This window comes from Dreissena polymorpha, chromosome 14, assembly GCF_020536995.1.
Source record: "Dreissena polymorpha isolate Duluth1 chromosome 14, UMN_Dpol_1.0, whole genome shotgun sequence".
Lineage (NCBI taxonomy): Eukaryota > Metazoa > Mollusca > Bivalvia > Myida > Dreissenidae > Dreissena > Dreissena polymorpha.
Genome location: NC_068368.1, coordinates 59,490,701 through 59,504,084, shown reverse-complemented (window position 1 = coordinate 59,504,084; position 13,384 = coordinate 59,490,701). Strand labels below are relative to the sequence as shown.

Below are 13,384 nucleotides of genomic sequence, written 5' to 3'. Positions count from 1 at the left end.
GTAGTTACGTTTTAGTTATTTTTAGAAATTTGTTTAGGATATTTATCCAAAAAAGGCAGTTGAATAAAAACTCATTTGTTGTTTTATGACAATAATTTTCTGTGAAATGTTGCTAACTTGACCTTGTATATGTATATAGCTTTGTATTTATTCAACTTAAGGTTGTGCATATCCTTCCTAACTTTAGATTGAGATTTTGTAAATTAGTGTAAAAATATATTGGTTTTAAACCAAAATATGAATAAAGCACACAAATATTGACTGTCAAAAATGTGTTTATGTTATTCTATCCGTCTTTAGCTTTAAAATGATATATAGTTTGACCATATTGTACCACATTCAATGAAGAAAAACCAAAGCGAAGTTTTAATGAATTTTATCCCCCCCATGAACCTTAAGATAACACAGTGTCTTGCACATGATATGTGAAGATTATACTATTTCTTGCATTCAATGTCACAAGATTACCCATTGTCTGAGATTGGATATGGTTGGTATGGTCATTAAAGTTCGGTATGATTGTTTTAAGTCGATTCGGTCGTTCTAAGTCGATATGGTCGTTCTAAGCAGATGCAGAAAGCAGACGTCCAGTACGGGGTGAACGTGAACCCCATCAGTCGCCTCATACAGATCCAGCAGGCCCAGAAGAAGAAAGAACCAGTCTACACGCTGCTGGCAGAGCGGGGGGTTCCCAGGAGACGGGAATTCGTCATTCAGGTTTCTAAACATTAAAAAAGAAGTTTTTGGCAAAAGAATTATATTTCAGCTACTTATATAGACTTCTAAGCGCTTAAGTTTGTCAAGTTACATCATTCAAACTTGGTCAGAATGTTTATCTTGACAACATCTAGGACTAGTTCGAATCTGGGTCACATACGTAATAAAAAACTAGGTCATATTTAAAAAAAAAACTTTTTTCCTTTTTTATAGGCCATAATTATGACTAAATCTTGATGAAACTTGCTTAAAATGTTCATATGTACAATATGAAGACCAATTTTGAATCTGAGTCGTGTGCATTGTAAAAATAGGTCACCAGGTCAATTCTTAGAAAACATTGTATACACTTATTTGACTCAGTCTTAAGGTAACATGGTCATAATTTTTATGTTGACAATATTAAGGACATGTTTTTAATCTGTGTCAAGTGGAGTAAATAACAAGACCTCCAGATTCTGTCTCTTAAAAATTGGAGTCAGTGAACGCAGGTGATCACATGAAGGCCACCTTGTTTCTTTATAATACTTCCTGTGTTATTTCTTTAAAGAGGCCCTCTGTAAAACAGCCAATTAACATAAATATGTGTTGTCCTCATAAATCACTGTGCCCGAGAAATTGTTTGTGTGTGCTTAATATCTGTATATGGCTCTACAGGAATCAGAAAATGTGATATCATCAAGAAATGAGCCTTGTTCTGAGAAAACTGGGCTTAATGCATGTGCGAAAAGTGTCATCCCAGATAAGCCTGTACAGACCAAGGCTCAAATATTGATACAGGGTGCTTGACAGGCTGTTAACTTTATATGGATATATTGAAAACTTTCTCAGAAATTGTTAACCAAAAAATAATCTTAACCTAGCACCACTGTTCTAGAGTGACCAAGTACCAAAGTCGTAAAAGTTTGCTTCATTAGAAACATGGCCATCAGTGGGTGGTTTATTTTCACTAAAATAGCCATGACTTTGCAGATTAGTATACAAAAGTTTTCTCGAATTTAGGTGCAAGTTGACGAACACACGTGTACAGGGGTGGGACCCAACAAGAAGCTTGCAAAGAGACATGCTGCAGAGTCCATGTTGCAACAGCTGGGCTTCAGTAAACCTTCCCCGCAGCCTGCGAAACCAGCGATCAAGATGCAGGGCGAGGTAAAAATGTTAAATGCAAGTCAAACATGCCAAATTAACCAGTGTAGAGGGATGTTTAAAGCCAGGGCTTTCAATTGGTAGTCCAAAGTATTACACTTAACGCTTAACCACTTAGATAAGTATTTGGACGCATTTGTAGTCTCTTAGAAAGTGAAATTAAATCAAAGACCTTTTTTACTAGATTCAAGTTTTAAAGGCTTCATTTCCAACCCTTAGATACTGATGAGCAGCAAACAGCATAAAACCTGAACAGACTGCAAGTTACTTGCAGGCTGTGCTGGTTTTATGCTGTTTGCACATAGTCATTTTCAATTGTTAAGGTTTATAAGAATAATCACACATTTGCTGTTAAATATTTGCTAGTACAAATTTCAAAAGATTGTCACATTTTGCATTGACCAGTACAGAAGACTAGGTGGGGGAAAATGTTAAAGGAGCATGTTTCCCCCTTTTTCACTCCAGATCGTTGCCCAGGGATAATATCCATGCTTTTAAGTAAGAATATTAATAATTTAAATGAATGTTATATTCATACAAATGTTGTATCCTCGAGTCTTGTATTAACATACAAACCTGATAACAGCAAATTGATGTTTAATGCTGCAAAGTGTGTTGTATTTTTCTCGTTTCAGTCGAGTATAGGAGAGAAGAAAGTGACATTTTCTGACAGTCATGAAGAGCATAGTAAGACAGTTTTAACTTTCATTGATATTAACCGTGCTATGGGAAAAGGGGGTTTAATGCATGTGCGTAAAGTGCCATCCGAGATTAGCCTGTACAGTCCGCACAGGCTTATCAGGGCCGACACTTTCCACTTTGATATTTTTTGTTTTAGGAAGGGCTTTTCTTAGCAAAAATCAAGTTCAGACGGAAAGTGTCTGCCCTGATTAATCTGTGCGGACTGCACAGGCTAATCTGGAATGACTTTTTAAGCACATGGATGGAGCCCCATTTTCACAGAGCACAGCTCATATAATTGTTAGCTCACCGGATCACAAAGCTTTAGGTTGGGTTTGCTGTCTCGTGTCCATTGCTATCTGTCTTCAATTAGCTGTCAACAACACAGCGATTTTTTCAGTCTTTATAAAGTACCGGTAAATGGTACTTTCCCAATTGAGGAAAATAACAAAATTCCACATTGCCATGTTAAGAATAAAGAAAAATTACCAAACATCAGAACATTTGTTTTAATGCTATATTGGATTAGTTAGAAAAATAGATCCTTTCTGTTGAAAGACATAGCCAGTGGTCAGGGACTTTATCCCAATATGGCTATAGTCAAACGTTAGCACTGTAAAAGTTACATTTATAGTTCACTCTGCATGAAACTTGGTGAGAACATTGTTCTATTGATATCTTGGGGCTGCATTGAGCAGGTCAGTTCCCTTGTATCTCAGGTGAGCGACTTTGGGCCTTTTAGGCCCTTTGGTCTTAAGTCTGAGTCTAGAATTTAGACATAAAACCTTGGTGAATTTGAGACCTGGTTTTGATTTCTTTAATATTCTTAAGACTGTTTTGATAAGATTAGCTTATTGTGGTATTGGACTTAAGTGTGAAGAAGGCAAACATTTAATTGGACTAGATTGATGGCACATGTGTCTCTTACTTAATTATTATGCTCCCCCAACAAATTTTGAGGGGAGCATATAGTCGCCGATTCGTCTGTCAGTCCATCCGTCCGTGTGTCCGTTTGTGCACAATTTTTGTCTGGGCTATTTCTCAGCAACTAATGACTGGAATTCAATGAAACTTAATGGGAAGCTTCACTACCAAGAGGAGATGTGCATATAATCAGCGGGTTCTGGTCAGATGATTTTTCACAGAGTTATTGCCCTTTGAAATTTTACATAAAAAAATTCTTGTCCCCCCGACTACTGTGCCCTCAAGATGTTTCCTTTTATCTGAATATATAGTGCAATATTGTGACAAAAAAAAACCTTTGGGGATCATCACCCGTCTCCGACGGTTTCTTGTCATAGTAATGTTTCCATATTCAAAATGTTCTCAGTATTTTATAAGACTTTTTATCCCAAAGGCAGAGGGATATAGAATTGGTGTTGTCCGTCAGTCCGCCTGTCACAAAACGGTTTACAGGGTTCGCACAGGGCTTAAAAAGTGCTTAAAAACGAGTCCTAGGCTTGAAAAGCCCTTGAACAAAGGTTGGCCTTGAAAAAGTGCTTGAAAAGTGCTTATTTTATGAATAAAAACCTTGAAAATGTTTATTTCCTTCAAAATTACATGTATCATCGCTTTAATTATAAACTTAAATCGTTCTTAAGGGAAATAGTACGAAAAATTATCATAAATTCCTTTGCGCAAAAAGTTGAGTACGAAATATATAAGTTTCGTAAACTATTGAGTACGAAATGTTATGTGTACACGTCACAGATTATGTGTACTACGTCAGAGGTTCTCCATTGTGATCAATTTTCGCGAGTGAAAACTCAGCGATGGGGAAGTGTCATTTCAAACCAGGGTGGTTAACTGAATATTCCTGGGTACAGAAAACAAATGACATTCAAAAAGCACATTGTCGGTTCTCTATGAAGACCGTTGATGTCGGGGGATGGGGGAAAGCGCTTTGAAAAGCCATGAGAAAGGGGAAACCCACAAAGAAAACATGAAATTGAGAAGTAATGTGATTGTTTGTAATAACTTTAAAAAGTAAATACATACAGTCAGTACAGCAGTTTAGAATCGCCCGGCAAAAACGTTTATTCTTTTTACCACAATAATTTTTTTCGGGATTTAGTGTCAATGTGAGAAGATGTAAAAGTAAAGGGTAATATTTATTTTGTATGATAACAGCTTAGGTCAAATGGCATATGCATTTTTTTGTCATTAATAGCCAATTAAAGTCTAACCTTAGGAAAATTATTAAAAATCATTCAGCTTACAGAATTAGTATTTCAAAACATTGTCATAGCATTTGTTTTTAATCAGCAAAAAGTTTATTTGAAAATAATAAAGCCTTCTATATCCATATGCACATTTCAAAACATAACTCATTCAATCAGTTCCGGTTAACTTTTTGCTGCATTTTTCCACCCTGTAAGCTATTTACAAAAGATTTCTTGCTAAAACTTTGTTAATTTATTCCTTTACCTAATGTATACCTTAGACACTTATCATTTTGTTTTTATTGGGGCATTATGGAAAATTAAATACAAATAAATCGGAACTGATGATTATCCGGAACTGTTTGACAAACTGTATGTGAGACTCATTGAGTTAAGGATGGATAACATGTATGTAATAACTAGAAATAACATGTATGAGTTATTATCCCCACGCTTTTTGAAAAAAAGGTGGGGATATTGTGGTTATCTCCGCCGTCCGTCCGTCCGTCCGTCCGTCCGTCCGTCCGTCCGTCCGTCCGTCTGTCTGTCTGTCTGTCTGTCCGTCCGTCCTGGCCACTATCTCCTCCTACACTAAAAGCACTAGAACCTTGAAACTTACACACATGGTAGCTATGAGCATATGTGCGACCCTGCACTATTTGGAATTTTGATCTGACCCCTGGGTCAAAAGTTATAGCGGTTGGGGTGGGGCCGCGTCAGAAATTATCACTCATTTTTTTAGGTTATTTTACATTTACTTCTTTATTTCTACACCGATTCACTTCAAATTGATACTGGACCTCTCTTATGACAATACGGTCAATCTCAACCATGCATGGCCCCATTCCCAACCCTGGGGCGCCCCGCCCACATAGGCCACACCCACCAAAAATTTCCATTTACTATAATTTTTTAATTTCTACACGGATTCACTTCAAATTGATACTGAACTTTTGTTATGACATTAGGGTCAATCTCAACTATGCATGGCCCCAATCCCAACCCTGGGGCGCCCGCCCACATAGGCCACACCCACCAAAAAATTCCATTTACTATAATTTTTTCATTTTTACACGGATTCACTTCAAATTGATACTGAACTTCTCTTATGACATTAGGGTCAATCTCAACTATGCATGGCCCCATAACCAACCCTGGGGCCCCGCCCACATAGACCAGATCCACCTAAAATTGCCTTTACTATAATTTCTTCATTTCTACACCGATTCACTTCAAATTGATATTGAACTTCTCTTATGACAATACAGTCAATCTCAACTATGCATGGCCCCATTGCCAACCCTGGGGCGCCCCGCCCACATAGACCACACCCACCCAAAATTGCCTTTTACTATAATTTCTTCATTTCTACACCGATTCACTTCAAATTGATACTGAACCTCTCTTATGACAATACGGTCAATCTCAACTATGCATGGCCCCATTACCAACCCTGGGGCCCCGCCCACATAGACCACACCCGCCCAAAATTGCCTTTTACTATAATTTCTTCATTTCTACACCGATTCACTTCAAATTGATACTGAACTTCTCTTATGACAATACGGTCAATCTCAACTATGCATGGCACAATTACCAACCCTGGGGCGCCCTGCCCACATATGTCACACCCACCCAAAATTGCCTTTTACTATAACTTCTTCATTTCTACACCAATTCACTTCTAATTGATGATGAACTTCTCTTATGACAATACGGTCAATCTCAGCTATGCATGGCCCCATTACCAACCCTGGGGCACACCTAGGTCAAACATTCGGCGTGGGGATACGCGTCGGCCTCTGCCGCGCCATTTCTAGTTGTGGAATAAGTTTAATTTGTTTGAGCAAATAAATGATATTTACTGTGTTAAACTTGCTTGAAAATGCACTTTTTTAAGGAAACTAACGTACGGTTCTCGGCCTTGAAAATGAAAATTTGGTCTTGAAAAGTCCTTGAAAAGTGCTTGAATTAAGGTTCGAGAATTCTGTTTGAACCATGGTTTAGGGCTATATCTCAGAAACTACATAAAATATGAACATGAAACTTCATGGTTGTATATATGTATATCAATGAGAGTTAGTGGCCGGGGTTATCAATGCAAAGAATTTGCTTGTTATTGTTACAGGTCCTGGTGTAATGAATGGAAGTCGGCAGATGGTTCCTGGTTTGATAGTGTTGCCAGATAGCAGCAGGGGAAACTACTCTCAGTTCAAAGGTAAGCTGGAAGTCGGCAGATGGTTCCTGGTTTGATAGTGCTGCAAGATAGCAGCATTGGAAACTACTCTCAGTTCAAAGGTAAGCTGGAAGTCGGCAGATGGTTCCTGGCTTCATAGTGCTGCCAGATAGTAGCAGGGAAACTACTCTCAGTTCAAAGGTAAGCTGGAATTCGGCAGATGGTTCCTGGCTTGATAGTGCTGCCAGATAGCAGCAGGGGAAACTACTCTCAGTTCAAAGGTAAGCTTCAATTTACACAATAATTATCTTGTTAAAACATGCAGCCAAAGGAAACTAAGTTCCGCTAATTAAAACTTTATGTTAAAGTAAGCATTTTATCTTGTTTAACATTAATGTGTCATTTTATTTCTTTTTGTTTATTTCCGCTTATAAAAATACAATATAATTAAGCCTTTATGTGTAGATGATCGATAAGAACGATATTTTGACTGCGATCAATTCTGCTGAATTATGGCCCATACTAGTTTTGTTTACTCCAGAATATATAGTGTGTTCGTCTGTGTACAAACATGCCTGGTGAAGGCATCAGTGATTGTGACACTTTTTCAAATAATTGCATAATTATTACAACGTCCCACGCAATACAACATGAGACATCACAGGGTATTGGTCACTTGTTTGAAAGTCGTTTTGTTAAACCCTTTACGGCTTAGATACGTATTTTCCCGCATTTGTAGTCCCTTAGAAAGTTATATTTAATATAAGACCTTTCTTACAAGGTTTAAGTTTTAAAGGCTTTATCTCCAAACCTAAGATACTGATGAGCAGCAAATAGCATAAAACCTGAACAGACTACAAGTTACTCGCAGGCTGTTCTGGTTTTATGCTGTTTGCACATAGCCATTCTCACTTTGCTTCTAAGTGGAAGAGGGTTAAACAGCCCTTGTTGTCTGTTTCAGGCATTCACGCCCACTTCAGCTCTCAAAAGGCGCCCCAGTTTAGTTTGCGACATGAGCTCAAACTTCGTGAAGTGTGCATCTTGAAGAATCTCGAGATCAAGTTTGACGATTTTTCTGGATCTGTAAGTGTTTCAGAAAAAGTTCCCAGTGCTGAATTTATTTCAAAACTGAGTTGCAAATCATATTTAAAACCTTCAAGAATCATGGTGTTTCAGTGAAATGGAAATTGAATACATGACTATTAAAGTCAAAGTATGAGCTATTCTAGGTCGCAGTGGGTAGTAGATACGGTGTCTGCCAGGCGACTGGAGGTCATGGGTTTGATCCCCACTGTGGGAGCATTCTTTAGGTTTTCCCCATAGACACCAAGTACTGGTTAGAGTCCCATGAAACAGTCTTGAGAGCGTTCCAAATAAGCTGTAAGCTGTCTATGCAATTGAGCTAAAATAAATAGGTTTAAACTGAACTAAACCAAGCACACTCTTCGTTCACAGAGCACGACAGAGCACCTAAGTAGGCTGGTGGTGGCATCCAACCCTCCACAGGTGCTGCATGGCACTGGACCCACGCTGGAGGCCGCCAGGGACTCCGCCTCATTGGCTGCCCTGAAAGTGCTAGGAGAGGTAACCAAGGAGGAATCCTCTACGGTTGCCATGGCTGCCAGCGGTGATGCGTAAGTGTTTTTATTGGGGTTTGTTGTAAATTTCATGGATTTGATTAAGGCAAATGTTTTTTTTCCCAACATTTTGAAATTGAGGCCTTGGGCCTTCAGATTGGAAAAAAACGCGTTGTTTTAACTTTTATAGGGAAATTTGTAGTTGCTTTTATCGCTTACAAATACTTGAAAAGTTGAGAAAAAAGGAGTTTTAAATATTACATTGACAGAGGTTTGATTTATTGACCTGGGTAGAGAGTTGAAGTAAAGGTTGCAATGTATTTAAATAAACATTTTTTTGTGATACCTTTCAATTGGGAAATTTAGGTAGTCATTTGGTAGACATATTCATTTTGAGATTTAGATTGGGTTTGACTTTCGGCCCAAACTTTAACCATAAAAACAACAACACCGAAGGCCTTAAGTAATTTGACGATAAAAAGTATGATTGAAATATAAATTGGTCTCATCATGATACAATACCTCTTTATGACAAAATATGTAGATTTTACCATAGAATTTTGTTCAACTTTCTTTTCGGGACAAATCCTGAAAATTTAATGCCATTATGACTTGTATTTGGTGAGATATTGGTATTTGAAGTGATTAATTTTTTTTTACACGTCCCCATACACATTGTAAAGCAGTTGTTCTTTGTAATATGGGACATAAGAAGTATTGTTTTGTTATCTGTTTCATTAAAAAAGTATTGTTCATATTGTTATGTAAATATGTTAATACTAGTTGAGTGTATAAAATGTGTTCTACCACGGCACGTGACTTGTTTTCTATATACAAAAAAGAAAAACTACTGTTGGTTATTACCCCGATATACCAACAGTTGTTTAAAGTGACGTCACTTTAATTGCTCCGCGCACATTTTATGAATGAAGACAAAGTCATTTGATTGTAATTGTGGTGACGTCACGTTTTCGTGGAAAAGTGGAGGACGTTCGGTTAATATAATTCTCATTTATAACCTTTAAATCGCGGAAAACTTATTAATGAAATCGTGTTAGAATCAAAATAATCCACGGGTAACCGTTGATTATTGCGGTAATAACCAACGGTATGTCGTTCCGATGCTTGTTATCAAACCACTCGGGCTACGCCCTCGTGGTTTAATTCCTACGCATCGGAACTCCATACCGTTGGTTATTACCGCAATAACCAACGGTTACCCTTGGATTATTTCTTAATTATACTATGCATATGAACCGTGCTCTATGGAAAGGGTTTTTAATGCATGTGTGTTAAGTGTCGTCCAAGATTAGCCTGTGCAGTCAGCACAAGCTAATCAGGGATGACACTTTCGTTTCTATGGTATTATTTGTTCAGAGAAAGTATATTCTTTGAAAAAATCCAGTTTAGGTGGAAAGTGTCGTCCCTGATTAGCCTGTTTAGACTGCACAGGCTAATCTGGGATGACACTTTACGCACATTCATTAAGCTCTATTTTCACAGAGCATGGCTCATATGTAGCTTGTAAACTCTGTAAGGTATGGAGTAGGAGACCTTTGACCCTCAGATACCTATTAAAAAGGAAAAAGAAAAAATGGAACGGAAAAAAATGCACAAAAAACTTTATTAAATGGCATCACAATAGATTTGTACTAGAATCAGAACTCTAGTTTTAATTTAAAAGGGCAATGTGCTTTTTTGTCCAAAGGGCATTTTAGCCCGTGCGTTAATATCATCGGTGTGGCATACAGTATTTTTAATGTATCATGTGTTTAATCTATCTATATATATATATGTATGTCATATAACAGGTTTTATCATTCAAAACATTGTTTATAAATGTGTTATTATTAAAAACATTGTTTAGAATTAATAAAAATGAGGCTCATATAAATTCAGGGATTTCAATAGCTTGTGTATACCAGGAATCAAATGCTTAAAATGTTTAGGGGTCAAATGAAATTTTCAGGGTTCAAAATATGGAAGTCTAGATACTTTGTTTCTCTATTTGTTGATTGCTCCACAATTATTGCTTTGAAAAAGTTTTAATATATTACTTAGGAAAGAACACAATTTGTGTAATATAAAGCACATTTTTGTGTTTTGTTTCATGGTTACATTTGCTTCAAAATGATTCAAGGCAGATAATATGGAGAATTCAAAAGTGGAAATAAATCAAAATGCTTACATCAAAATCCAAGATTCTGCTTCAATTGAAATCCCTGATTACATTGTTGCTTTCTGTTGCTTTAAGTTGATTGTTGTTTTGCTTTGTTTCAGGTCCCAAGTGAAGCGAGAGCTATGATAAGACACACACACACACTTTGTATATTGATATTACCCAAAATTCAGCGGCAACTTGATTAGCCTTTTTTTGGTAATTTCAAACAAAACAGCTGTGAATTTGTTCTGTATGATTATGTTTTTAAAAACTGTTTCCAAACTTTGGAATAAATGTACAGTACAGCTTAAATCAGACATGCTTTTTTGCTAAGTTTTAGCGAAAGTATGACACATTTTGATTTACAAGTGGTAAACTATACTTCATGAATATTTTAGGACTGACAAGATTGTTTGAAAGTTTTAACTAATAGATTTAGTACCTATGACCTAATTGGGTTGTATTACACAATTTCCTGCTATGTTTATCTTAAAGCTTTAAAGATTCCATGTAAGAAACTCTGTTTTCAAATGTTTAAGCCATCGAAAATTGTTATGAGTACACACATATTTTATTGACAAAAATGTGGTTCATTTAGGCTGTACTGTGAATGTTAGAGTTTATATACATAAACATATAAAATATGAGGAAGATCTATGATGGCAAAAAAATACAGGGGGCTGCTTAAGAAGAGGCAGAGATGACAGCCAGACCAGTATATTGAAATATCTAATAATTTCTTTAATCTAAGGTAATTCTTAGTTTAACATTTGTAAATAAGGTATCTATGTATAATCTGTTTATATGCCAAAAAATATTGATATAATAGCTTCCCTCTGAGAAAACGGTACTTGTGTAAAGTGTCTTCCCTGATTAGAAAGATTACTCAGGGACTGGATTTTTGTTTTGAAAAGACTTCCTTGAAACAAAATATTCCATTCAAGCGGACAGTTTCCTCACTGATAAGCCTGTGCAAACTGCGCTGGCTAACCAGGGACAACAATCAGGGACAACACCTTTGCCCCTATTTCCCCGAGTGAGGCTCTTATTTAAGTTCAATAGATGTTCACGCTTTTTGTGTTAAGCAGTCTTTAGAAGTCAGTGGAAGCAAATGAAAGCTGGTCACAGCAGCACCCTGTCATTTGGCTCTGGATCTTTCACTAACAAAACTGATAAAAAAATATCTGTTGGAAGACTTGAATGCGTTTGTGTGGATTCATGTATTTACTAAAAAAATGTCAGAGAATGTTTGACAATATTTTTTAAGAAGATCGTATGACTTGTCAGTATTTTACTTTTTCTCAGATATTTTTTTAATGTTGGAAATTTTGGCATCTATAGTTTTGTTGAAAGTGTACACTATTTAAGTTTATATTAAAGTTTTGTTGACTTCAAACATGAATACTTTCACCAAGAACAATATAGCCAAAAAGCAAGCAAATACTTGTATTTCTTAAGCCAATACACATCCTATCATTGATGGTGGTAATTGATGGTTGGTTTGCCATTTGAGTGTTCTTTTTGTATCAGTTGAAATATGTGTGAAGTTTGGATGTTATTGCATTGACTTCTTTTGTTTGTCAGTTTTTGTCAACATGCATCTTTATGTAAATTGTGATTGAAAAAGGTGCAAAAATAATTTTTCGTTGAATTTTCTAAAAATGAAGTTTTTAATTTTGGATTGAAGATTTCTTATTGTTGATATAAAACAAGGTTGTTTTATTTCATAATTTCAAAGTAAAATAACTATGATTATGTTTGTGTCAACTTTTATTTTATTCTTTATCTGATATCTGATAAGTTTAGTTTATACCATTTATTAATGCTCAAAAAGACAGTCTGGATTCAATTTCCTGTGTAGAATTGGCATCTGTAAAGATCTTCAGAGTTAGGATGCAATCCTGGGCCCAATATCATGAACACTCACAATATTTCAGTGCTTATCAGAAGTTGGGATTTGAGTTGCAAGATTTCTGAGTTCTGAGATATTTAGTCAGCTCACAAGCAGCTTCAAATCTCAGCTTTAGAAATATTCACGTGTTCTTCCTCAAACTCAGCGTCGACCTTGACTCCAAAGGTTGCCGAGGCGTAGTGGATATGGTGTTTGTCTGCCTAGCAATCGGAAGGTCGCGGTTCAATCCCCACTATAGGAGCGTTCTTTGGATCTTCTTCAAAGACACCATGTACAGGTTCAAATCCCAGGAATGGACTCAAGAGCGTTTCAAATATGCCTTAGGATTTCTATGTACTTGAGTTAAAATAAATAGGTTTAAGCTAAGTCAGACTAAAAAACTCTGAAAATCTTTCTGTTATCAACAAAATGAGCATGGTGGTCTATCTCATCCCATGGAAAAAAGTTGAGTCTAAGGTATGTTCGCGATATTAGGCTTATGACCTCAGATCCACTATTCCACCAGGATCTTATGGTGTATTGATATGAAAATTTTATTATCACAGTAGATCGTATGAACTGCAAAATTGTCACAAAATTGTCATTAAATATTTGTTTATACCTTGAAATGAGAATTCTTGATTTGAAATAAGTTAAAACTAATTGAAGTGGTATAGAATTTATTCTGTTTTTATGTGTTAAATTTTATTTTCACTAGAATATTATAAACAGGCATGTTATCTGCAGGATAGTTCACGTATTCCAATACACTCATGGTAACAAATGTATCAGCATTGTCCATGAAAATTGATCTGAAAAAAAGGTTTTGTTTTAAAAAATCAGGCTGTTAAAAACGAAGATTTTTTTTTATAA

General features: G+C 36.3%; 1 protein-coding gene across 1 annotated transcript in view; it reads left to right on the top strand.

The window, feature by feature from the left end:
* The window catches only part of LOC127858515 (double-stranded RNA-binding protein Staufen homolog), a 33,683-nt gene extending 20,718 nt beyond the window's left edge, over positions 1 to 12,965 (top strand). Inside the window, 7 exon segments of the mRNA XM_052395715.1 lie at positions 568 to 717; positions 1,720 to 1,866; positions 2,499 to 2,550; positions 6,835 to 6,924; positions 7,844 to 7,965; positions 8,338 to 8,516; positions 10,740 to 12,965. Coding sequence (XP_052251675.1) covers positions 568 to 717; positions 1,720 to 1,866; positions 2,499 to 2,550; positions 6,835 to 6,924; positions 7,844 to 7,965; positions 8,338 to 8,516; positions 10,740 to 10,764 — 765 coding nt within the window. The 3' untranslated portion in view covers positions 10,765 to 12,965.
* Positions 12,966 to 13,384: the final 419 nt, after the last annotated feature.